General features: G+C 44.6%; 1 protein-coding gene across 1 annotated transcript in view; it reads left to right on the plus strand.

Annotated features, from left to right (window-relative positions):
• Nucleotides 1-24284, plus strand: part of VSTM2L (V-set and transmembrane domain containing 2 like) — an 81225-nt gene extending 56941 nt beyond the window's left edge. The window contains exons 3-4 of the mRNA XM_043983998.1: nucleotides 2279-2329; nucleotides 22164-24284. Coding sequence (XP_043839933.1) covers nucleotides 2279-2329; nucleotides 22164-22481 — 369 coding nt within the window. The 3' untranslated portion in view covers nucleotides 22482-24284. The remainder of the gene's footprint in view (nucleotides 1-2278; nucleotides 2330-22163) is intronic.
• Nucleotides 24285-27815: the final 3531 nt, after the last annotated feature.

Here is a 27815-nt window from a genome sequence, read left to right on the forward strand (position 1 = left end):
ACTCAGCTGGGTATAGCATGTACAAACACACAAACGAATATGCATTTATGCTCCAAAGAGCCATGATCTCATCTGGGGGTGGGAGGGTGGCGGGGCTGGGTTTGTGGCCCAGTGGAAAGGACATTGGCCCTGGAGAGGACAAGGCTTCAAACCCCTGCTCTAATGCTGATTACCCATGTTACCTTGGGCAAGTCATTTTGAATTCCCTTGACCTCAGTTTACTAATTTGTAAAATGAGGGGTAGGGCTGGATGGACCCTGAGGTCCCTTTCATCTCTAGATCAATGATCTTGTCATCCTCCATTGGCAGGGCACTACCACCCACATCTCAGCGTTGACAGTTTCATAAATTACTGTGGCCCAAATATTCATCCTTGGGGGTCAGCCGTTTGGTGGTAAGCCTCTCCACACCCGGATGGACTAGTTCTGTGATCATACAAAACACACTCTCTCACACACACACACACACACACACACACACACACACACACACACACGCACGCTGTCATCAGTGCTGTACTCAAAGCCTTTCCAGCTGGGTGGAACCTGCCAGCTGCTGGCAGAGCTTCCAAGAACCCAGGGTCACCTCCACGCCACAGTGAAGCACCCACTGGCAGGGGACTGGAGTGGAAGATAAATCTATATGCTCACAGAAGGATGTGCAGGCGTCTACACACACACACACACACACACACACACACAGACGCAGGCAGCAGCTCCTGCTCCCACAGCATTTTCAGACTGTTTTCTTTGCTACGGTCGGGTCCTCCAAGGTAGGTACCCGTTTTGTAGATGAGGGATCAGAGACCCAGAGAGTGCTGATTGATTGGTTGACTTAGGGCATAGGATTGAGAGGTGGAAAGAATCTCAAATATCACCTATTCTTGGGGTTCCTCACCTTTTCTTTTTTTGGTGTTCTGACCCCTTTAGAGATCTGGTGAAACTTATGGTCCCCATCTCATAATGATGTATTTTTAAATTCCCCAAATCAAATACATAGGAGTGAAAAGAAAACCAATTATATTAAAGAGTTATCAAATTATAATAAAAAAGTTAGCAGACTCCAGGTTATGAACCCTTGCTCTAGCCAAGACCCCCCTCATTTGACAGAGGAGGAATTGAGAGCCAGAAAATTGGGCTCCAAACCACACTGTGTGCGTGTCAGAGCCGACTTTCAAACTCTGTCCCGTGCCCTTTCTAATATACTGCCCTGCATTTGATTCATACATATATGAATGCAAATATACATACTTACAGATATTTGTATGGGTATACACTGACATAAACAGATATATTAATGTACATATACATACGTAAGATTATATTATTTTAATATTGGAAGGGACCTCTTTCCTTTCTTCCCTCCTTCCCCCATTTTATATATAAGGAAGCTAATTTCCATCAAGGTTAAATTACTTGTCCAAGGTTACAGGACACATACACACACACACACACACACACACACACACACACACACACACACACACACACCCCACCCCACCCCCACCATTCTTAGCATGCCATCCACCCTCTAACAGACCAGATACCAGCAAAGGGGAGTAAAGAAATCCTGGATGTTCAGGATAGGCCAAAGTTTTCTTTGGGGTGCCTTAGAATGTTGGTCTCCCAGTCTGGAAACATGACCAGCAGCCCCACCCCACTGTGATGTCTCTACAGCTGGGCAGTCATATTGTTCCCAGCATACTTTTCTCCTACCCCCTACTCTGTTCTTCCCATGGCCTCTCCATCCTCCATTTCATTCCTTTGTTCCCTATACCCGAAATGGCCTCTCTCCTTGTCTTTATCTTTTGTGTAAATTCCTTCCTATCCATCCTTTGATGCCTAACTCAGAACCGTATCCTTGAAGCATGTGTGCATGTGCATGTGCACACACACTTTAGTAGTTCCCTGATTCACCCTTAAATTTCACTTGACCCTTTCCCCTGCATCTCTTTAATATACTCATCATGCACTATTTATTATATATTCTAGTGTTCTAAAATGTGAGCTTCACAAGGGCAGGCAGCATGTCTTATCACCACTTTCTCAACTCCCAACCCAGACCTCCAGAGGCAGACAGTAGGCGCCTAATAAATGTTTGCTGAGTGAATGAATGAATGAATGAATGAATGAATGTATATTTTCTCTGAAGCTCACAGTGCAAACTGAAATATGTGAGTTAATGTGACAAGTGTCGCTTCACCCCCCCCCCAACACTCCTACCATCTTACCCTTCTTCCTTCCAGCCAAACTAATGTTTTCTCTCTCTCTTTCCACAGCTAAAGGCATCTCAGCAGGAGGAAGCCGGAAAGGAGGCCACGAAAATAAGCGTGAGTTCTGATCCTGCTTTGCACACAGGCTCTTGTCTTGGACACAGCTGTAAACTTTGCTTTCTTTGACTCAGCAGGGAGCTTGGGGGAGGAGAAGCAGCAGAAGAAAAAATTGAACTGTTGTGATTTTTAAAGGCTGGAGATTTTTCAACCCTGTTGAATGACAACAACAAATGATAGGGAGAAGGAGAAGGAGGAGGAGCTGGGGGAGAAAATCCATTCTCCATGTAAGGGCCAAGGTTGTGTGAGGCCTGATGTTTTTCACTGGACTTCCCAGGGGCATTTTTTATTTGGGGGAATGAGGAATCTAATGGAGCAGAATCGCTGCTATTTTTTTTTTTGCTATGACAATTGTGCACAAAGCTTCTTGGTCTGACCAGGTGATCTGGTTGGTGGTGGGTAGCCTTTTTTTTTGCCAGGGAAGAATAAGGCGTCAGTATCGAAGAATCCTAGACTGTCAGAGCTAGAAGGGGCTTTAGGACATGGAATGTCTAAGCTGGAAAGGGACCTTAGAACATAGAATACCAATCCTAGATGGGCCCTTAGAACATGACATGTCACAGCTGAAAGGAATCATAGAAGATAAAATGTCAGATCTGGGAGCAATCATAAAATCTAGAATTCCAGGCCTGGGAGGGCTCTTAGCATCTAGAATGTCAGAGCTGCAAGGGATAAGTGAATATAGAATGCCAGGTTTGGAAGGGTCCTTACAACATGGAATGTTAGAGCTAGAAAGTGACCTGAAAACCTAGAATGCCAGGTTTAGGAAAGCCTTAGAACACGGAATGTCAGAATTAGAAGGGATCATAGAATATAGAATGGTAGGCTTGGAGGACCCTTAGAACATAAAATGTCAGACTTGGAAGGGACCTTAGAAGCTGTAATATAATCTAATGTCCTCCTTTTACATATGAGAATGCTGAGGCCCAGGGGGTAATAACTTGTCTGAGGTTACACAGTGAGTTAGTATCAGAAGTAGAGGCCAGGGGGCAGCTAGGTAGTGCAGTGGATAAAGCACCAGCCCTGGATTCAGGAGGACCCGAGTTCAAATCCAGCTTCAGACACTTAACAATTACTAGCTGTGTGACCCTGGGCAAGTCACTTAACCCCCATTGCCCCGCAAAAAAAAAAAAGAAAGAAAGAAAAAGTAGAGGCCGGCTCTTCAGACTCCCAGTGTAGGGTTGATTCCATCAACACAATGGCATTAATTCAACAAATGTTTGTCACCTGCTATGTGCCTAGCTCCGTACTTGGCATCCAGGGAAATGCAGAGAGGTTTGGACCATGGCTTCTTCCTTCTAGGACCTCCATGCCAAGTTGAGGAGAAAGGATACCTTGGCATAGGACACGGGCATCTAAAAAGTGGGACGACAAAAGAGTACCAATGATAATCACCATCACCACATGTGATCACTCATTTTTATAACTATTTATGGCTTACAAAACACTTTCCTCACAACAGTCCCATGATGTGAGTAGGGCAAGTGTCTTCATCTCCATTTTATAGAGGAGGAAACTGAGACTCCAAGAAGGGGAAGTGACTTACCCAGCATCACACAGGTAGGAAGAGCCATTTGCTTCCAGCTGCAGTATTCTTACCCCACTGCAGCATCTGCAATACAGAAATCCAAAACCTCTCTCCTGCCCAGTCTTTGGCCTTTATTGCCTTCAAAATGCTGGAACCATCCGGAGTGTCGTTTGACCTTCTCTGAAGTAACATTTAGAAACTAGAAATGTTTTCAGCTCAGCAAGCTCCTTCCTTTCCCACTCCCCAAGGAGCGCCTTTTAGTTCCCGAATGACCCATTTGCTGCCTGAGCTCAGATCGCTTAAGCCCAAGCAGGCAGCTGTATTCTTTTTGTAAAAACTGAGGCTCCCTCTCTTTTGATTCTGTTTGGGGTTTAAGGAAGAGGGAGTGCAGGCCAAGGAGAGACTAATCTAATTGACTTAGCGGATTAGAATTCCAAGGCTGCTTAGCCCCACGTGAGGGGAATGGGAAGACGCTAATTAGTTAAATATAATAAATGTGCTTAGCCCTGATTGCTCCTGCCTGCCACCTTTGCCCACCCCTCTATTTGTCCCCCTTCATCCTGGGCTTCCACCAAAAGATTAACACCTGTATTAAGCTTTTCTCTTTGCAATGTACTGTAGGAGTGGAGTCTCTGGGAGAGTCCCCAGTATTAAATAGATAAATGGACACATACTGGAGAAGAAGCAGGGCAAGCATTGGGGAGGGGGTGGGGAGCAGGGCAGGGAGAAAGCCCTGGGTTGGAAATGCTAGTTCCAACTTTGCCATTAATTCTCAATCAATCCATTATTCAATCAACAAGCAAGCATTTAGGGGCAGCTAGGTGGCGCAGTGGATAGAGCACCGGCCCTGGATTTAGGAGTATCTGAGTTCAAATCTGGCCTCAGATGCTTGACACTTACTAGCTGTGTGACTCTGGGCAAGTCATTTAACCCCAAATGCCTCACCAAAAAAAAAAAAGAAAAGAAAAAAAGAAAGGGAAATAGTCCCTACCCTCAAGGAACTTACATTCTCTTAGGAAAGCTAATTTGTTGTTGTTTTTCAATCACTTCAATTGTGTCCATTCTTCATGACCCAATTTGGGGTTTTCTTGGCAAAGATCCTGGAGTGGTTTACCATTTCCTTCTCCAGTTCATTTTACAGATGAGGCAAACAAAGTTAAGTGACTTGCCCAGAGTCACATAGCTAGGAGGTTTCCGAGGCCACATTTGAACTCAGGTCTTCCTGACTCCAGGCCTGGTGCTGTATCCACTGCATCACCTAGTTGCCCAAAGCAATGTTTTAATGGACCCTGGATCAAATCTTATCCCATCTCTGGGAAGCAGTTTTCCCACCTATACAATGAAATGTTTTGACTAGATTGTTAAGGTTCCTTCTATCTCTGATAGTCTATAGTCTTTGATTTGATATACACAATGTACCTGATAGAAAAGTGGCCTTAGAGCCAGGAAGACCTGGGTTCCAGTCTTGCCCCACTCTCAGTTTAGGAGAGCAGTTGGGGCAGGGAGGAGCAACATGAGCTGGAGAATAGAGAGGAGCAGGAATTGCTGTGAGGATAGGGAGGACTGGAACACTTGGGGAGTGAAAGAGGGGTGTGGCACTGCTCCACCCCGCCAGCCACATGCCCAATAGAAATCCATCCTTATGTAGGCTTGTGCATATGTAGACATGTATATACATAGACATATATTTGTACTCCAACACAGCAGAATACATCTACACACCTCTATATATAAACACAGAGACATGCATACAAACGTTGGCCTACCAAAGCACTAAAGCAATTGTTTTTATACACGGTACATTGTTCTGTGCATACATAGAATGGAAAACAGCAGATTCAGGGTCTTCATTACTTGTGGTCCTTGGGACACGGCCACTGCCCCTGCCTCAGAGAACAGTGGATCCTGGGAACTGTGGTGGGTGTAGGTGCCAGCTCGAGCCAAGGCCAGAATCTCTGCCCTTTGGAGACAGAAGTCTGCAGGGTTCAGGTTGGGGGAGGAAACTCAGCTCTGGCTCCCACAGGACTTTGGGCCCAGCATGACAGGAGACAGGCTGGATGAAATGACTGTTGTTGTTTCATACAGTGATGAATTTAGAGTCAGCAGACATTTGAATCCTGCCTCTACTACTTACTACCTACCTACCCAAGTCATTTTTCCTCTATGGGCCTCAGTTTCCTCATTTGTAAAATGAAGGGTTTTGAGTAGGTGATCTAAGTATCTAAGTAAGTATCTAAGGACACTTCTAGCTCTCAATCCTATGGTCCAATGCTACTTACCATAAGAGAAGCAGCAATTTTGAGCTGAAAGCCCTCAGGATTGACCAGAGGACCTTGCAGCAGGAGGGGCTTCAGTCAATATTCATTGACTTAAATTGGATCTGATGAGCTCACATAGTGGTGGAGGAACGGTTGGTGAAGTCAGCAGACCAGCCTTTTGGTTTCAGTTCTGGTTGAGACAGGAAAAAAAACGGCAGACAAGTCTTCCAGGCACTGCCCTATGTCATGGTCGACTCAGCCCTCTCTCTCCTCCAGGTCTCAGCAGGGGCTGGAGCAGCCCCACATAGCTGTGACTACATGACTTCCATAAACTAGCTGCAGCACTACATCTCCTGCCCACTTCCCCAGCGTTACCATCAATAATTAAGAGGCAGCTGCATTTGTCAAAGAAAATGCACAAAGGGGGCCTGTGACTCTGAGGCCCTGCCTGGCTATCTGCATCCTGGCTGATCTCCCTGAGTCTGGTTGCCTACATCTGTGCCACCATTGCTGGGGAGGGAGTAAGTCCCATTAGGTGTGAGAGGCTGTAAGGGGAGGTAATGAGAGGATGATGGCACTCATCATCACTAAATATCAGAGCTATAAGAGACCTTAGAAATCATCAAATCCAATCCCATCATTTTATAGCCAGGAATGAGGCCCAGAGAGATTGTGACTTTCCCAAGGTTAATCAGTAAATAAACTCAGGTCGTCTAACTGCAAATACAGTGCTTATTACATGCACGTACACATATGCATTCATAACACATACATGTATACATGTAGTATATATGTGTAGGTATTTACATACATACACAACATGCTTTATTCTCTTCGCATGCTACAAAGATGCCAGAGGGAGAAACCATAATTGGCAATATTGTCCTTGTACATGTCTAGAACAATATTATAAATCATAGAATCATAGAACATTAGCGCTAGAGAGAATCTAGTCCATTTTACTGAGGAGGAGCCTAAGCTGTAGAGAGAAAAATGATTTTTGTAATATCATGCAGCTAAGAAACAGCAATTGGGACTTGAGCTCATTTAGGTCGCCTCACTCCAAATCCAGGATTCTTTCCATTATATTGTAATTTCCTTCCCTACACCCTGATTTCCAGTCATTTTTAGTTGTGTCCGACTCTTCCTGACCCCATTTGGGGTCTCCAGCTCATTTTCCAGATGAGGAAACTGAGGCAAACAGGATTAAGTGACTTGCTGAGGGTCACACAGCTAGTAAGTGAGACTGGATTTGAACTTAGATCTTCCTGACTCCAAGGCCAGCACTTTATCCACCAGACTCTGATAAGATTTTCTGATTCTTATAGATTTCCCTCCCTGTTGCCTCTCCAGATCTTACATCCTTTCCTTGAAGGAGGCAGGGCAGAGATCCTTACCTTCAGTTTGCAGAAACTGAGGACACCGATGCAAGCTGGCCCTCCTGAAGCCCTCCTCTGATGCCTTGATATAGCCAGAAGGTAACCCTGGCCTCCATAAGGTTGATGGCACAGGGCAAATTCTGGTGGGTCCTCTCAAGCTGGAAAGACTCTGACTTTGGCTCCCTTTTGGAATTGTTTCCCTAGAACCTAGCACAGTGCCTGACACAGAGTAGGCACCTAAAAAAGCTTGCTAATGGATTGATTGAGTTCAGTCCTGAGGATGGGCTGTTACCTGAGTACTAGCCTAGCTAAATGCCGGGAGGCTCATCACCTGGAGGGTGGTCCCTAGGAGATGGATTTTTTTTCACCCCAGAAACTCTTCAAACTATCTGCCAAAGGTGCCGTAGAAAGCCTGTCATCTGTATTGGTGGAGGAAGCACCCAAGTGGTTGATCACCGGAATATAAACTTTTAACTAGAAGAGACCCCAGAAGTTATCTAGTCCAACTCAGACATTTGTCAGATGAGGAAACTGAGGCCTAGAGAGGTTAAGAGATTTGTCCTGAGGGGGCAGTTAGGTGGTGCAATGGATAAAACACTGGCCCTGGATTCAGAAGGACCTGAATTCAAATCCAACCTCAGACACTTGACACTAGCTATGTGACCCTGGGCAAGTCACTTAACCCTCATTGCCCCACAACAACAATTAATTAATTAATTAATGTGTGTGTGTGTGTGTGTGTGTGTGTGTGTGTGTGTGTGTGTGTGAGAGAGAGAGAGAGAGAGAGAGAGAGAGAGAGAGAGAGAGAGAGAGAGAGAGAGAGAGAGAGAGAGAGAGAGAGATTTGTCCTGAGCATGAAGTAGTAGGAGCAAGATGTGCACTCTGGGCAGAGGGAATAGCATGAACACAGGCATAGAGATAGGAAAAAAATGGATGTGTATGGGAAACAAGAAGCCCTATATGGCTGGGTCAGGGAGTCTGTGGCAAGTTGGAGGGAATCATAGAGGGGTTTTGATAATAGGCTAAAGAGTTTGGACTTTGGACTCTAGGCAATGGAGAGTCACTAAAGGATTTTTGAGTAAGAGAGTGATACGGTCCAAGTAGGCCATTGGGAAGATCTGCTCTCAATCACATAATTAAAAAGCATGGTGAAAAGCAAATGAACAAATTCTTATTCTCTACCATGTGCTAGGGCAGTTTCAATGATAAGACTGAGTCCCAGGTCTGAGGAATAAAGTTTTGGGGAGAGGGGTGACAGAATGAAGGGGGCCACAGGAATAGACTCCTGGAAACATCTATCCTCAGATCAGAAGAGAGAGTCTAGCTCTCTTGACCAGGAGTCAAAGGCCTGCATTCAGGTCTCAGCTCTACTGCCAATTTGCTAGGCAATCTTGGGTGAGTTTCTTAGCTTCTTGGAACTTGTTTCCCCATCTTTAATGCTGAGATGATAATCTCTTCTCCCAGCAATGTACCCCATTGCCAGCTGCTGCCAAAGTGATTTTATTGTGCCCCTACAATCACGCTTCCCCTCTATTAAAACAACAACACAACCCAAACCTTTGTCGGCACCCTATCTCCTACTGAGGAAAATATAAACTCCTGAGTGACTTTCAAGGTCCTCCACAGCCTGGCTGTACTCTTCCTTTTTGACCTTTCGCAGTTCTCCCCTTTAAGTATTCTGTGAACCATGTGAGCTGGACTACCCTCTGACCTATTGTGCTGTCCTGCCCTCTCCCTACCTTTTTGCCTTTATTCACATTGGTCCCCATGCAAGGAATAGATTCCACCCCATCCCCTTCCTTCAGGTCTGAATTCAGGAGTGAATGTCATAAATCCTTTTCTAACCCCTGACCTCCCCACCCACACATTCATACTCCATAAAGTGATTTTCTCTCCTTACATTTCTCATATTACTTTTTCTGGATCTTTCCTTTGTGTTTTTTTCATTCTCAATTGCCTATCCACTGAGGTCCTGTGAGAGACTGCAGGATATATTCCCCTGCACTGTACCTGTGACCCCTTCTTATGGAGAATTCTCAGAGAAGAAGTAGCAGCACAGTACCCAACAGTGGGTCAGCATTAGCGTGGACACTTTCTAAAGCAAGGGGTTGGACTAGAAAACTTCAAAAGGTCCCTCCTAGTCTTAGGATCATATGCCCCAACAACCATGGGTCTCCTGCCCTGAGGTAGCCACCAAATGTTTTACAATTTTCTGGACAAGGTTTAGCAACACTACCCCAGTTTCCCCAAAAACTAGAGAGAGGGGAATGTGTGGCAAAGTCTCTCTTAGAAGGAAGAAGCCCCAGGCTTGGTCATGCCATAATTGGGCTTTGTGTCTTTCAGCATAATTAGGTGCCTAATTGCACAGCTAAACCATGTCAATGCATTTGCACGAGGAAGTCATTATGATTTACGGGCGAACCTCTGTTTGTTAACATTCTCTTCTCCATTTGCCACTGGTTAGATTCCTGCCGGAAGGGCTCAATTTTTGGAAGCATTTTGAAATCTGAGGGTTTGTCAGCAGGGTCTTAAGCAAGATTTGCTTTAAATTTCAGAAGCTTTAAAATTAATTAAGTAGGAAACTAAAAACCCAGATAGCCTCATTTGGGGACATGCCATTCATTCTGCAAAGGCAGGAGGTCTAACCAAAGGTTCCATCCCTAGCTCACTTACTATCTGTGTGACTTTGGTTTGTCCATTTGTAAAATGAGAGAATTGAACTTGGATCACCTTCAGACAGAATATCCTATGATATTCTGTGAAGAAGTCTGAGATCTGGGTTTAAATCTTTTTCCAGTACTTATTGACTAGCTGTGTGACCCTAGATGAGTCACTAAGCTTCCTTATGCATGTCCTCAGGTTGCACAGGGCAGTTGTGAGGAAAGTGGTCCATGAACCTTAAAGTGCTCTAGAAATAGGAGCCATTATTATTAGCCTCAGCACATCTACTTGCTTTCAGCTCTGTTACTTGTACACCGCCCCCCCCTTTCCGTCCCCCTAGAGGATAAGTACCATGTTCACTGTGCACACATTTATGTAGGGGGCTGTCTCTCCTGTTGAACAAATACAGAGAACCTGCCAGCCCCGTGGCAATGAATCCTAATTACCTCATCAGAGGCGCAGACCCTGCTGGGTAGAATAAGGAAAGAACGCTGCTCCTTGGAAGCCTTTTGCAAAGACTAGGAGGGGAAGGGCCCTTCAAGAAGCTAGAGATATGGTTGAGGGGGAGGGGGAATGGAAGAGGGGAGTCTGGGACAGAGCAAAAAGGTGAGATGCTCCCCTAGAGCTGCCCAAAGATATGATGGAGATGGGGGTGAAACAAGTCCAAGACTAGGAGTGAAAAGGTCTGGGTTCCAGCTCTGCCCCCACCACTTACTCGACGTGTTGCCTTGGGAAAATCATTTTAACCTCTTCTAACCTCATTTTCCCCATCTGAAGCAATAATACCTCCCCTGGGTCCCTGTGCTATAGGGAATAGCGTGTTAGATGTGGACTCAGGAAAGCCTGATCTTATTTCACACCCTTGCTAGCTATGTGACTTTGGGCAGGTCACAAAATCTTTCTCTCACTTTCCTCATCTGTAAAATGAAGATAAATACTAACACCTGCCTCAAAGAATTGTAAGGATAAAATGAAACAATGTGTGTAAAGAGCTTTACAAGAGCCTTCACATAACTGTATTAAAGGTATCTATTTGTGAGAGGGCAGCAAGGTGGTGCAGTAAATAGAGTACCAGGGCTGGAGTCAGGAAGACTCATTTTCATGAGTTCAAGTCTAGCTTCAGATACTTATCAGCTGTGAAAACCTGGGAACAAGTCACTTAATCCTGTTTGCCTCAGTTTCCTCATCTGTAAAATGAGCTGGAGAAGGAAGTGGCAAACCACTCCAGCATCTTTGCCAAGAAAACCCCAAGTGGTGTCACAAAGATTCAGACACGACTGAACAACAACAAAAATCTATTTATCTTCATGATGATGATGATGTGAGAGAATAGGTGAGAAAGGGCTTTGACAATGCTAAAGCAACCTCTAAGTGGGAGGAATAATGGTTTTTCCGATGGAATGAGTACAAGCAAAGAAATAGTTGAGCAGGGTTGGAGCCTTTAAAGGTCATATGCCAAGTCTTCATTTCTTGCCAACAGGGTTAAGGGGGAATAGAGAGAGTGACACCCCCTACAAATATAACATTATCATCATCCCTTTCAATTAATCAATTAACAAGCATTTTTAGTGCCTACATTGTGCCAGGCACTGTGCTTGTCAACACTTCCTCATTCCTTTATCCCTTTACTTTTAACCCACTGAAACATGAAGCAAAGAAATCAGGTTGTCATGGGGAAGGGGTCTGTACTATCTGGGAACTTCTGGCCAGTGAGAAGCCTGAGGCTGCCTTATTGCTCTTGTCAATTTTTCCTTATCTTCAGTAAGCAGGGGACAAAAGCAGTGATGCAGATAATCAAAACATCATAGATAATACATGCTCGTGCGTGCACACACACACACACACACACACACACACACACACACACACACACACACACACACACACCCCTTCCCAAAGTGCCTAGGATTTAGTTCTATAGCACTTTCAGGTTTACAAAGCTTTTTACATATCTCTCTCAACAACCCTGAGAGGTAGGTGCTGCAGGTGTGACTGATTCCCCATCAAACTCACATAATAAAACATGGTACCCGCTGGTGGTGGTGGCCTGCTAGAGGGACCATAAGATCTTCACAACCTTGTCATTTTGCCAATGAGGAGACCGAGGCCCAAAGAGAGAAAGGGATTTTGTTTAAGGTCACTCAGCAAATTAGTGGCAGTGCCAGGACTCTTGTCTCCCATCTTAGGTCATTTTCTGCTGCACCAGGTGATATCTTGGATGGTAAGATGATTTAGATTCTCGAGGCATAGGGAGGCTGTCTGGCTGGCAGGAGGAAGGTTTGGGGAATTAGGGAGGTGGCAGTGATCTGGGGGGGCATGCTCTCCAAAGGTTTCTGAGGGGTGCTGAATTAAGGCGAAAGACTGATTGTTAACAATACTGACGTTTCAAGGTTTGGGACAAGCCAGGAGGAATTTGACTAGACTTTCGTTTTCCCCTCTAAGAAATGGGAGTGTAAATGTGTATTCTCTTTCCCCCAGCACAACTGAAATCAGGAGGAGGAGGAGGGCGGTGTGTGGAGCGCATGGCACTCCCGAGGAGCAGGTCCTCTCTGAGCTCAAAGCATTATTACTCCATTAGTGGCTCGTAGGGTTGACAAATGAAGGATAATTAATATCCGTGAGGGAAACAGATGTTGAGGTAATTCACTCCCCGCTGTGCATCTGAAAAAGCATTTCCTTGGATTCCTCTAAGGTCGGGGACTTCGGGTGAGAGACTGGGCCCAAGAGCTTGGCAAGACTGTTCCAGTCCCTCATTTAGAGGGAATGGAGGGGTCAGGAAGCTGATCTAGCTCATCTGATCATCTGGGCCTCCAGCCGATTCCAGGTCCTGGTGCTTCAGAGGAAACCCTTCACCCTGTGCCTCCTAGCTAAGAGAAACATGGGCTCCTCAGATGGAAGGGTCATCCGGGGGTCTTCTCACCCACCCCATTTCCTGGTGGTGTGGCACTTCACTTCTAAGGGGAAATGATTGTTTCTCATCTGTAGAACAAGGATAATAACACACTCCTCACCTCATAGGATGCTTGTAAGAACAGTGACTTACAAATTGTAAAGTGCCATAGATATACGTGTGAGCATTACTGTTCTTTCACTAGCACCCTGATCTGATGCCTCATTATAGTATGGACCCATAAGCATGGATTTTCTAAGACTCTGTAGTAGTCTGTGTCTGTCAGCCAAGGACACTCCTTGCTAAGTGTGGGGAGCCTCAGGCCATGGAAGGGTGGCCACTGGGTCAGGCTTTTGACTACAGCAAACCATCTATGAAGTCACACAGGAACTGCAGTCTGTATCGGTGCCCTAAGCATCCACCCCGAGGAAACCGTGGGTCCTTAAAGCACAATCATCATCCCCATCATCACTGCTATTTTGTCCTCATCTTTTTTATGGCATTCAGCTTGAAATGGTTTGAGGACAAGTAACTATCTTGCTATTATTCATTTATATTTAATGTCCCATGGACTGTTGTGTGGGTGGATAAAAATGACTGCTTTTTTTGGAATTGAATAGAAGTATTAGGATTTAATATCTTCCTCATAGGCTCTAGTGCTGGAAGGGACCTTAAAGATTATCAGTCCAACTGTCTCCTTTTACATCTGAGGAAATTGACAGGAAAGTCTTAGAAATGTTAAGCAGTGACCAAGGTCCTATAAGTAGTAATTAGCAGAGGCAGGATTCAAACCCAAGTCTTCTGACCCCAGATCCAGTGTGATCCATCCATATCATGTTGCTTTTCAGATACAAGTTCATTTACAGGGGGATTTCTTGACTTTTTGTGTGTCTTAAGCCAGTTTGACAGCCTGCTGAAGTCTATGAACCCATTCTTAAAATAAAATTTTTAAATGTTAAAAAATAAAATATGGAGGATTACAAAGGAAACTAATTATATTAAAATACAGTTATCAAAATATTAAAAAAAACAAGTTTAAAGACCTCAGGTTAAGAATGTCTGCCCTAAATCCCAAGCCAGCCAGCTACCTCTTGTCATTGCTTTTGGACCTCTCCTTAGCACAACCTTCTCTCTACTTTGCTGGGAAAGAGCTCCAAGGCCCAAAGTTAGCTCAAGGACAAATGTGTCTCTTCTTTCTTCAAAGGACAAGGCCTTAGCAACTGTTGTAGGCTGCTAACCCTTCCTGAACCAATCCTCTTCAAAGCCAAGGGGATCCTAAAGTTGTGTCTCCAAGGAGATATCCTTGGATGCCAGCCAGTTCTTGCCCATACCTATCCACTCAACTCAACAACCCACTCACACTCTAGCCAAATTAACTCTTTGGCTGCCATAAAAACAGGACCTCCTCTAGTCTATAATCCCCTTGTGGCTGAGAATTTCTTCCCTCTAGCTAATGCAGAGCCATCCAGTTGCACTGTCAATTCAGTTCTTTATTCATGTAAACAGAATCTGGCAGGTGCACTCATTGTGGGTTAATGCCAGTACACGTGAAGCTCAACTGTTCATAGAGACCCAGGCATATGGCCCAAGAACCATGGCATCAGCCAGTCCTCAAAGTTGAGGAAGGAAAATTATGGAATCTCCCAGGCCACTTCTCTTTAAGACTACAAGAAGCTGGCCCACTGCCCTGCAGTAGTCCCATGACCAAGTAGCTCAAGTACTAAGACATGGGATTTTTTAGGGCAAGGCCATGGGATGTGATCCCAGTGTAGACAGGTTGGTTAGTTTGGCTCTGTTCTGTTGGCCAGAGCTATATCCCAATTCAACACTCTCCCCACCTCTCAGAATCCTTGTCTTCTTTCAGGGCTCAGCTCAGTTTCCACTTCTTCCATGAAGCCTTCCTTGACTTACCCCCCCTATAACCCCCCACACTTGTTATTGCTTTTCTTAGTTTATCTAGTAGTATTTTTATTTAGGTACAAATTGATTACTCCAAGTAGGATGTATGCTTCTTGAGAGCAAGGACTGTTTTGTTTTTGTCTTTTATCTCCAGGTCTAGAACAAAACCTAGCATATGTAAGACACTTAGTATACATTTATTAAATGTAATTGAGTTATATGCAAATACAGCTGTGTGTCTTTGGCTACAAGGAGACTGCAGAATTCTGGAAGAGACCAACAAATCTGAGAGACTTCCTTAGACTTCCTTAATGTTTCCTGTCTTTCAAAGGTCTGCCTTATTGCTACAAGGAAAAAATAGCTGGGCATGGTAGTGCCATGTTCTACTGCTGGGGAGGCTGAGGCTGGTGGATCACATGAGCTTGGGACTTGTGAGTTGGGTGTCTGCACCAAATCTGACACCAATATGGCCCTGGGAATGGGGCTGCCCTAGGAGGTATACAGAGTACAGGTTAGAAATGGAGCAGGTTGGGGGCAGCTAGGTGGCACAGTGGATAAAGCACCAGTCCTGGATTCAGGAGGACCTGAATTCAAATCTAGCTTCAGACACTTGACACTTACTAGCTGTGTGACCCTGGACGAGTCACATAACCCTCATTGCCCTGCAAAAAAAAAATGGAACAAGTCCAAGCTTTATTTCTGATCAGTAGTGGGATTGGGCTCATGAGTGACCGTTGCATTTCTAGCATAAAAAGGATAGAGAGACCTAGTCTCAAAAAGAAAGAAGGAAAGAAGGAGGGAAGAAAAAGGAAGGAAGGAAGAAGAGAAGGAAAAAAGAACCCCTCGTGCATATCCTAACATCTATAAAATATTTTGTAAATTGGAAATCACGGTTTTGTTATTAGTACTCATGATAGTTGAGTATTATCATCAATAATACAGAATGTTAGCTATGTAAAAGACCCTGGAGACCACCAGATCCAACCTCCTCACTTTACAGAAGAGAAAACTGAGACCCAGAGAGAAGTGAATTGTCCAAGGTTACAGAGTTAGTGGCAGAACAAGGGCAAGAATTTAGGTCTTCTAATCCAATACTTCGAAATATTTCACTGGACTATAGCACCACAAAGACAATACATTTTTTTTTCTGCTGGAGTCCATCTCTAGAAAGCTCAAATTAAAATACATGTTACCTGGAAATATTCAATGTTAAAATGTTACCTGGAGGGGCAGCTAGGTGGCACAGTGGATAGAGCACCTGCCCTGGATTCAGGAAGACCTGAGTTCAAATCCAGCCTCAGACACTTAACACTAGCTGTGTGACCCTGGGAAAGTCACTTAACCCCAATTGCCTCACAAAAAAAAAAAATTTTTTTTTAAATGTTACCTGGAAGTTTCCTCCCCAATCCTCTCCCATAAGCACAGGCAGCAGTGGGGCTGGATGATCAGATTATCTGCCAAGGCATCAGACCTGGAGCATAGCAATCTCAGTTGGGAAAGATTCAGGGACAAGCCTTTAGTGTGACAGTGATGATGGTGGTAAACTGGCATTTATAGCTCTTGAAGGTTTTTTCAAAGTATATTTCAAATAGATATCACATTTGAGCCTCACAAAAGCTCTGTGAAGTAGGTGCACAAATTATTGTGGCTTGCTCATGGCCAGTAAAAAGAGACAAGATTTGAATCCATTTTCTTCCTTACTTTGGGGGCAGCTAGGTAATGTAGTAGATGGAGTGCCGGGCCTGCACTGAGGAAGACTCATCTTCCTGAGTTCAAATTTGGCCCCAGATACTTGCTAGCTTGTGACATTGGGCAAGTCACTTCACCCTGTTTACCTCAGTTTCCTCATTTGTAAAATGAGCTGGAGAAGGAAATGGCAAGCCACTTCAGTATCTTTGTCAAGAATGTCAAGAAAACCCTAAATGGGGTCACCAAGAGTCTTACATGACTGAAAAACAATGAACAAAATTTTCCTTACTTCAAGCCAGCGCTCTTGCCACTATTCTGTGTTAACTCTCATAGATAGGTCTATGGCATTACATAGACTCTAGACAAGGAGGGCAGACCCAGGGTACTGATGGCTGTCTTCCCTTCACCTTTTCTCTTTTGGAAAGGCATCATGGAATAGTAGAAAGGGCACTGAAGTTAGGAGTTTTAGAGTTAGGAAATCTGGTTCTAGCACTTTACTAGCTGTGTTGCTATGGACAGGTCAGTTAACCTCTTGGAACCTCAGTTTCTTCGTCTGTAAAATGGAGAAAAATGAAGCATTATAGTATAGTGGAAAGAGCACTAGATTTGGAATTGGGGCCTGGGTTCAAATGTTGCCTCTGCTACATTCCTGTGTAACTTTGGTCAAATGATTTTCCATTTCTGAAGATTCCATTCCTTCATTTATAGAATGTTATTGTTCAGTTGTTTTCAGTTGTGTCTGACTCTTTGTGACCCCATTTGGGGTTTTCCTGGCAGAGATACTGGAGTGGTTTCTATTCCCTTCTCCATCTCATATTTTTATTTTGGTGAGGCAATTGGGGTTAAGTGACTTTCCTAGGGTCACACAGCTAGTAAGTGTCAAGTGTCTGAGGCTGGATTTAAACTCAGGTCCTCCTGACTCCAGAGCCGGTGCTCTAGCCACTACACCACCTAGCTGCCCCTTCTCCATCTCATATTATAAATGAGGAACTGAGGCAAACAGGGTTAAGTCACACACCTAGTAAGGGTATATAGCTAGTAAAGTGTCTGAGGCTGAATTTGAATGCAGATCTTCCTGATTCCAGGCACTCTATCCACTGTGCCACCTAGCTGCCATTTATAAAATGAGGAAATGGTATTAGATGATCTCTAAAGTGTCTTTCAGGTCTAAATCCTATGATCATAGGGTCATTGTGAGGAAAGTGCTTTGTGAAACTTAAAATACTCTAAAAAAAGGAGTCGTTTTTCTCCTCATCCCCCACCATCAAATGATGATATTCATGAGGCCATGAACTGGACCCCTCCTAAACTGTAGGAAAGCCCAGCTACAGGGTGAACAGTAGAAGCTGCTCCCTGATGGGTCCTCATCTTTTCCTTCCCCTCTGGCACAGAGCCAGGGACCCAGGGCGGGCTATAAATCGGATTTATTGACCCAACCTGAAAGCTGCACCCACTCGGGCCATGAGTAAGTCTTAAATTTCATCGGGTGATAAATACCAGGAGGGAATCAATTTGGTATGAAAGCTAATTAGCTAGCGAGCTGGGGCATCGATCTTAGCCTGATGCTTCTTGGAGGGGACTAGGTAGTTCGGCTGTGAAGAAAGGGGGAAGGATGGGTCGGTCATCTGGTCTGTTCCAGAGAGCAGGGAGAGGAGAAAGGGAAGGGTCTCAGAACAAATTCAGCATTCCTTATCTAGACTTCCTTACTCAGAGGGGGAAGGGATTAAAGAAGAGATCTGGGTTATTGGGAGAGGGTGTTTGACCTTAAAGAAACAAAGAAATTGGATGGCCTCCTCATAATTTCCTTTGTAGAAATAAGGAAACAGGATAAGCTACATTGTTTCAATGGGAGAAATAGGCTTGCTTCCTCTTCTTTTAGATCAATTCTAAAGTCCTGTCTAGTTCTAAATCCTACAAAATAAGGAATTAAGGAGTCTAGGGTTATTTTTTTGAGAAATAAAGATGTGGATTCATCTTTTTCTCCTCACGATTCCTTCTCCTAGTTGAAATTTGGGGATGATGGAACACCCGGTGATGTGCTAGCTCCTTCTATCCACTCCCCTGTCCCTACCCAGCATTTCTCTGAAGAAGGGGTGTCCAGCCCCTGAAAGACCTGGGGAGTATCTGGGTGACCCCAAGTTGATCCTATCTCCACTCACTAGATGCAGTAGGATAACATGGGAAATTAAGCGGGTTAGCACTGAAAGGTGATAGAGATATAGTGAGATAAAAAATAAGATGCTAATTGATATTTGGATATAGGATCTTAGGTCTCCTTTAAGTATTCTTGTTCTTCAGAAAGATTCCTTCTCCTCCGGCTTTTGCTCCTCCTCCTCTTCCTTCTTATTGACCCAACTTGAAAGCTGCACCTACTCGGGCTGTGAATAAGTCTTAAATTTCATCGGGCCATAAATACCAGGAGGGAATCAATTTGGTATGAAATTCTTCTACATTCAGTTCGAGCATTGTTATGCACCTACTATATGCAAAGCTCTGGAAATACAGAGACAAAAATTTTAGAACAGCCCCTGCCTTCAAGTTGCTTACATTATACTAGAAGATAAAACATGTGAATGTATAAATAAATGAAAGATAATTTGAGGAGGGAGAGAGAGCTAACAACCAAGAGGTTCAAGGAAGGCTTTCCCTGGGATATGGGACATGAACTGAACTCTGAAGGAAATGAGTGATTCTGTGAGGTGAAAGTGAGGATGGAATGCATCATAAATTTACAATAACAATGATTTAGCCAGTTAATTAGAAGTACTTATTAGGCACCTTACTTCAAGGACCCATGATTTCATAGTTGTGACCTCTCTCTCCATTGAAGCATATCATAGCCCTTGTATGGTTTATGAGTTAGCATGAAGCTATTGGAAAAAGCAGTCAATCTGTAGTTAGAAGACCTGGCTTCAAATCCCAGCTCTGCCCCTTACTATCTTTGTGACTTTGGACAAATCACTTACCTTCTCTGGGCCTCAGTTTTCCTCATCTGTACAATGAGAGAAATGGAGTAGATAACCTCTAAATTCTTACCATTCTGAAAACATACTAGAGGGCAACAAGTTACTTTCATCATAATAATTCATTATTCAGTAGCCAGACTTCTAGAAACAAGGTTCTCCCCACTTAGCTCATCTGCCCTTTAGATAACAGACACATAGAAGGGCCATACATTAGTTCCATGCTGAAGCTTATTCAGCTTGGCAGAATATGCTAGACATTGCAGTTCACTAGTATAGGCTTTATGAACCTACAGTTATTCCAGGCCACAGTGAGACATCAGATGACATAAAATAATTCCCATTCATCTAGCTTTGCAAAGTGTAACACTGAGGTTGTTAGCATAAGGATTATCTCCATTCTATATGTTGGGAAAATGTGACTTAAAGTGGTGAAGTGGCTTGCCCATAATTACATGGCTACTGTCAGAACTGGGATTCATTCATTCATTCATTCATTCATTCGTTCATTCATTCATTCATTCTGCAGGGCAGTGAGGGTTAAGTGACTTGCCCAGGGTCACAAAGCTAGTAAGTGTCAAGTGCTTGAGGCTGGATTTGAACTCAGGTCCTCCTGAATCCAGGGCAGGTGCTTTATCCACTGCACCACCTACCTGCCCCAGAACTGGGATTTAAATGCAGATTTATCCAAGTCTTAGTCCAATGTCTTTTTCAATACATCATGCTGCTGTTTTACACACACACACACACACACACACACACACACACACACACACACACACACCTCCTCTTATATAGCACTTGAAGGTTTTCAAATGCTTGCCTTTTAACAATTATTCAATACTAATAACCCCCTAGTATTTGCAAAGCAGTTTAGGTTTTTTGAATCTGAAAGAGGAATCCAAGCAGTTTCTAAAGTGAGGTCAAAGGCATCTGGCACTGAGGCTGGAAGTGTGCATTTCCTGGACCTGCTTTTGGGTCTCTTCATAGTGACAGTGTAAATGCTCACTTTGGACTACATGGGACTGGCTACAGTGTGGCATGAGGCTACAGTAGCATCAGACTGACCTGATTTGAACAGGACAGTTCACAGTGGTAACATCTCAGTGCACAAGGGACCAGAATAAGGAGGATTTTTCATGGGGGAAAGTATTCAGTTATCATAGCAGCTTGCGTGATAGTCCAAGAATGTAGGAAACAAAGGGAGGAGACAGGTCTGGACTCCAGAATAGGTCAGGAACATGGAAATGATGGGATCCAAGGAGCAAACAGGAAAACATGGTGTGAGGTCAGGCAGGTTCAAGAAACCATGTGTTTAAACAGGCTTGATGTGGGGCTAGGAGTTCATATACAATTTGATTCAACATGGGGAGTGTACCAGGGTCCTTTTCTCATGTAGTACAAACTCTGCCCTCGTGCATTAGCTTCAAATATGGAAGGCTTCCGGCACTGTGGACAGCTCCCAGGATGCTAGATAGATCTCAGCACTGTGGACAGTTCCCAGAGGCTAGTGTTTTCTACATGGAAAATAGCTTTGTCTGAGCTTACTGATAGTAGAAAGATTTGGCCTAGTCTTGTCCCCAGAGGCTCCTAGGGGAGAGTCTTCAGCCTGAGGGTACCTCACAGTCATCAAATGCCTGTTATCATCAATCAGTCAACAAATATTTGGGCAGCACCTTCTTCATGTACGATAAAGTAGTAAGAACACTGGTCTGGGACTTAGAAAACTATCCTTTGCTCTGTCACTCATTCACTATGTGACATTAAGCAATTCTCTTCCCCCTCTCTGGGGCTCTGTTTTCCCTGTAAAATGAGGGGACTGGATAATCCCAAAGGTCCCTTACAAGCGTGTTATTTTGTGTTTTAAGTTCTAAGGGCCTTTCCAACTCTTCCATTTGGTGTTCTGTGTTACAAAGATTCTACAAGATCCAATATCCCAGCTCTATGTTCAAAAGACCATCCCAACTCTGTCATCTTCTGTATTTAGGACTCTTTCAGCTCAGAACAATCTATATTCCTAGGGCCCTCCCAGATTTGTCATTTTATGTTCTGTGTTCTTTTTTTTTTTAATTTTTATTTATTTTTTTTTTTAGTGAGGCAATTGGGGTTAAGTGACTTGCCCAGGGTCACACAGCTAGTAAGTGTTAAGTGTCTGAGGCCGGATTTGAACTCAGGTACTCCTGACTCCAGGGCCGGTGCTCTATCCACTGTGCCATCTAGCTGCCCCTATGTTCTGTGTTCTTTTACAGCTCTGATAGTCTCTGTTTTGTGTCTCTCATTTCAAGCAATACATGCTTAGCATCATATGAGTAGTGTAGATAATGAGAACTCTGAGGAGAGAACGAGGTCAGTCCCCCTGGATTTTAAATGTTTTAACCACAGGCCTTGATCTAGGGGTGTGTGTATGGATTTTGTGGAAACATCCATTGAGAATAAAGGATAAGAAAGAAACTCCTCTTCTGGACTCAGGTCTCACTGGGCTGATACCTGATGCATTGACCCATATCCAATACTTCTTCAGCTTGTCATTCTGTGTCTCCCATCCCCCTTCTCTCCTCTTTCTTTAGGTGGTCAAGGTGGTTGGCAGCAACATCTCTCACAAGCTGCGCCTGTCCCGGGTGAAGCCCACAGATGAGGGGACCTACGAGTGCCGAGTGATTGATTTCAGTGATGGCAAGGCCCGGCACCACAAGGTCAAAGCCTATCTTCGGGTGGACCCAGGCGAGAACTCCGTCCTTCATCACCATGGCCACGGTCCCTCTCTCCACTTGCAGGATACCCCACTGTTGGGGGGTCAGCCTGCAGCTCCTGCCCCACCCCCGCCACCCCCCAAACCAGGCAAGGAGTTGAAGAAGCGGTCAGTAGATGCTGCCTGTGCTCTGTAGACTGACACTCCTTCATTCCCCTTACCCACTCACCCCACCCTGGTGGCTCAGAGAGAGTGGGAGGGTCACTCCTTCCCCAGTCCCTCTGCCTTTCTTTCTTCCTTCCCCTCCTCCCTCCACTGTACAGAGTGCATGAGGAGCAGGGCCTGGGCCAGAGGAGTGCCCTGGATCCAGATACCACTGAATTGATGTTGGCCCAACTGGGCCCTTGTGTGTCCCCCAGCAGTGGCCCTTGTTGCTCTCCCCATGCTCAGCATGTGAGCCCCTGTACCCTTCCTTCAGCTAGTTTCCTCCTCTGTAAAATGAGGTGGTTGGACTAAATGATTTGCAAGGTCCCTTCCTGCTCTAAACCCTATTCTCCTATAGCCATCACTTTTTCAGGTTCTTCTAGGAGTGGAGAGGGGTGGGTGGGTGGTGTGGGACTGGGGCTTTGGAAGCTGGCAGGAAAAAGGCATCCTAGGGATTCTGGAGCCCTGGCCATCAGAAATTAGGGGTATGGTGGGGGTGCTGTTTTCCTATGCTATAGGGTCTAATCTCTCCACACCTAGGGGTCCATTCAATGCCCCAGCTCATTGCCAGCTTTGGTGAAGTCCTGTGTTTTGATTTTCTTGTTGGGCCCAGGCCCAAAGATCTAGCTTGCTCTTGCTTTGATCATTGCCCCCTGGGCACACTCTACTCCCCTTACCATCCAGTTTCATTGCTGTGCCAGGATCTGGCCATGCTAAACAAACAACCAGTCCCACTACCCACACCTGTATATTGTAAATAGCAAATAGCCCAGATGAATGTTCTTTCCTTTGATATGTATGTGTGTGTAGGGAGGTCAGGGGAGAGGGGGCAGCAGGAGAAGAGAGGTTGTTATGAGAAGCCTCCCTCTTCAGTGGGGCCAGAGCAGGTTTGAAGGGACCTGAAACAGGGAACCCCTGGCCCCTATAGAATTGCAGACCCCTCTGGAAACCTGGCCCCAGCAAAGAAGATCCTTGCTTCCTGGATGGGACCAGGACCAAGGTGGGTGGAGAGGGACTGTTAACAGTCTTTATATCTTTATAGTTTGTATTTCTGTGGTTCTTTTCATCCCAAGCCTTCCAAGTAAGCTATTGTTCCTTTCCCTGTTCTTGGAAGAACCTAGAATCAAACCCAGGAGCCCCCTTATTTTTCAGGGCTCATTTCTAGACCCTCCTCCCTTTGCCACCGTCCTCTCCCCTCCATGCAAAGTTTTGCACCAGCAGGGGCCCCACCTTCCCAACCTCACTTCACTTCAACTTGAGGTTTCTCCCAGAAGGCCCCCCTCCCTCTTCCCATCAACCTCACAAACTCCAGGGCCTGTTCTGATCCAATGCAGCTGAATCCACCTCTCGAAGGGGATCCTCTGGGGCCCAGTGACAACTCCGGCCAAGGCCCCATCCCTTTCTCACACCACACTTACATCATCTTGCCCTTTTTATCTCTCTGCCCCACAAGTATTTGTAAATATTTCTAATGGGCCAAACCCTCCACCCCCATTCCCTCCATATAAACACACACACACACACACACACACACACACACACACACACACACACACACACACACACAATTCTACTGCCCTGGCCACTGCCTGATTGAATAGGGAGCATAGTGAGAAGGGAGAGGGCAAAGGTTCCTTGGGTAGAGTCCCCTCACAAGTCTTTTGCATCAATACAGAAGGGTGTGACCACAGGTTCTAACACTGGGGGCTCAGCACCTGCTGAGTCCTCTTCATACCCACATGATCCAATCTGTGATTATCAGCCTTGCTGAAGTAAATAAAGCTGTTTAAATGAACTTCTGGTTGAGTGTCTTTCTGTGACAGCAATCATTCATTCAATCAATCAACAAGCATTTAAAATATCTCACTAAGTGCCAAAAGTGAAACAGAAAGGGAAGACCCTTTTCTACCTTGCCTCTGGGAGTTAAACTTGACTTCATTCATTCATTGAACAAGTTATCTTTAAGCCCCACTAGGCTTTGGGGTTGACAAGAGAAGGAACAGTTTCCCTGTTTGGGGAACTCAAGAGTATGAATAAGGAGAAATAACTCTGTTTTTTTTTTAAAGGGACAATACAGTAGATAACACTACACGCACTTATTTAGCAGCAACTGTACACAAAGCATTGTGCTTAGTTATGCAGGAGATAGAAAATTTAGATAAGACAAGGTCCCTGCTCTCATGGAGTTCTCATGGGAACACGACATTCACAGAGAACTACTTTTCTCTCATCTAAATGAATTTTAGTAACTTGTAGCCCTGTTAGAGAATAGAGAAAATCAATCATTCTTTTGTGATGTTCTGTAGCTAGAACAAGCTAGACTTTGGCTAGAAGATAGGGAATGGAGCATTGGTGTTGGGAGCAAATGGGAAATAAGGTTGGAAAAATCAGTTTGGGGCCATGTCACAGAAGACTGTGGACCTTTATTCTGCAGGCAGTGAGGAGTCACTAGATTTGGAGTCCTAGAACCTGGCTCTGATAATCATGTGATCGTCAATGTCACTTTAACTCTATGGGCCACAGTTTCCTCATCTGTGAAATAAAGGGATTCGACTAGATCATGTTTAGGAGGCCCATTTGGGTCTAGAACCTATATTTTTAGGGCCTTGAGCAAGAGAGAGCTGTGATAAGAGGTGCAGATCAGAAACTATCTGTTGGGCCTGTGCAGGGGAGATTGAGAAAGAAATAGGAAATCAGTTGGGGAACTGTCATAATAGTCTAGGTTTGTTGTTTGTCCTTCACTCTCGAAGAGGACCATGACATTGGGAGGTGATGTCATGACTTGCACTGAATTGGATTTAAGTTAGGGAGGGCTGTGCAAAGTCACCAACCTCGCTCTCTCCTGAAGAGCCATCTGAGTCCAGTGGCAAGTTATATTTTAGAACAACTGGAGATGGCCATGGGTGTTTGAGGCAGTTGGTGTTAAGTGATTTGCCCAGGGTCACAGAGCTAGTAAGAGTCTGAGGTGAGATTTGAACTCAGGTCTTCCTGGCTCCAGGGCCAGTGCTGTATTCACGGTGCCACCTGGTTGCCCCAATAGTCTAGATATCAGGTGTTGATTGATGGCTTGGTGACTGGAGGCCTCATGGGGCACCTGGGCAGCCCATGAGAAGCTTTCAGTAGAGACTGAAGGACCACTTTTCAGGATGCTTCACAGAAGAGTCCCTGTGATAAGGGTTGAACTAGACCACCTCTGAGGGTTCCTCTCATGGACTGAACAACAAGACTTCTGAAAAGCAAGGTCTAGAGGGAAGAAGGAGCAAGGTACTCAGATGAACCTTAAGCCCACTTGCTTTTCCTTAGATTTGGAGTCAAAGCACTTGGGTTTGAATCCTGACTCTGCTGCTTTTCCCTTTTGTGACCTTGGGCAAATCATCTCTCCCTTCTGGAATTTAGTTTTCTCATCAAAAAAAGAAAAAAAAGAAAAGAAAAAGGAAGGGGTTGAGTTAAATAATGACTAAGGTGCTTATAAACATTATAATTTCTCTTCTCATGAGCCTATATATCCAACTACTGGGAAGTGAAGGAGGAAGGCTACTGGCCAGGCCCAGAACTGAAAAGGATTTGGAGTCTGCTAGCCCTCTTGGCCTTGGAATGGTATCCCTTTCTGTCTCCTAGCTCAATTGAAATAGAGGTTGGGTTTTCAGAAAAAGGACTTTAGTAGGAGCTATGGGAAAGAAGGGAAATTATGACAAACCCAAGGGTCCAAGGGTCCAAATTTCCAATTTACATAGCCGAAAGGACCCAATACTAATATGGCCTCAATCTAGCCATGGGGGAGGAGGGCATGAGGGGAGAAGGAGAAGAGCAGTGCATTCCTAGGTTAAGTAGTCTTGCTTCTCCATCACCCTACCACAACTGCTTCTTGTGCAAGAAGGCTGTTTGATTGGCCAATCCCAACTCCTCCATTACCCACTGTAAAGCTGATGCCCTTTCTGGCCTCTTCACTGGCTCCTCTCTAACTGGAAGGGCTGAGATGAACTGAATATGTTTAGGTTAGAGAATAGGAGATTCAAGGGGAGTAGACATAGAATCATTGGATTTTAGAGCCAGAAGGAGCCGTAAAGATCACCTCATCCAACCCCCTCATTTGATGGAGGAGAAAAATGAGACCCAGAAATGAGAAGTGACTTGTCCATAACCACACAGCTCTTAAATGGCAGAGGTGGTATTCAAACTAAGGTCTCTTACTCCCAGTCCACTAAAGCTAGAGGTGTCAAACACTCCATTTGTGGGCCACAATGCTCCCGAGTACAATGAAAACCAGATTAAAATGTAATTGGGAAATATTTAACAAAATAAGTAAGAATACAATAAAATATAGATAACATTATATTTTTTTAAATGTCCCCGAAAGGGATCCTTATGTTCACATCAGTTGTCCTGTTTCTATTTGAATTTGACACCACTGATGTGGACCATAGCACCATTCCCTAGTCCAATACTTTGCAGTTTGCTGGCTCCTCCTTTCTTGTGAGCTCTGGGACTGGGGTGAGGAGACACTGTGTTGAGCCAGGGTCTGTGGTTCATGGTGCTCATGATCAGGTTGCAGACAACCGTGGTAGCAATTCATGTACCTCTAATCCAGCAGAATGTAAGTTTCTTGAGATCAGATAGTGACCATTTGGAGCTTTGTTATCCCCAGTGCCTGTCAGAGTTTCTAGCCACATAATGAGCACTTGATAAATGCTTAGTGAATTGATGTGAAAGTTTTTAAAACACATTCCTCACAACTACCTGGGGAAGCAGGTTGTACAAGGTTGTACAAGGATTATTATTCCCATTTTACAGTGAAAGAAACTGAGGCATGGAGATAACTGGCTTTCCCCAAATCACCCAGCTAACAAGTGTCTCCCAGGGCTCTCCACACCAAGTCCAGAATACTTTCTGCTCTGCTTCATGTCCACTATGTTGGATCCTCATAAGAGTCATTATCTTGTCCTCTAGCCTCAATTTACTGATGAAAAGTCTAAAGTCCAAAAGAGGGAAGAATTTGCCCAAGGTCATGCTACTAATAAGTGACCTATCCCTTATCTTCTCTTTCTTTGTGTGTTCCTCCTCTGCTTAGAAATATCCAATCTAAACCTTGAATATTTCTACCTCTGTACCTCTGCTTTAGAAACAGCTAGTGGACAGGGCTCTGGATTTCAGTGAAAAAGATCTGAGTTCAGATCTGACCCCAAGACAATGCACTAGCTGTGTGGCTGTGGGTAAGTCACTTAACCTCAGTTTCCTCAAATGTAAAATGAAGATATTAATAGCCCCTGCTTCCCAGGGCTGTTGTGAGATTTAACTGACATAATATTTATAATTCACTTAACACAGT

This window comes from Dromiciops gliroides, chromosome 2, assembly GCF_019393635.1.
Source record: "Dromiciops gliroides isolate mDroGli1 chromosome 2, mDroGli1.pri, whole genome shotgun sequence".
NCBI lineage: Eukaryota > Metazoa > Chordata > Mammalia > Microbiotheria > Microbiotheriidae > Dromiciops > Dromiciops gliroides.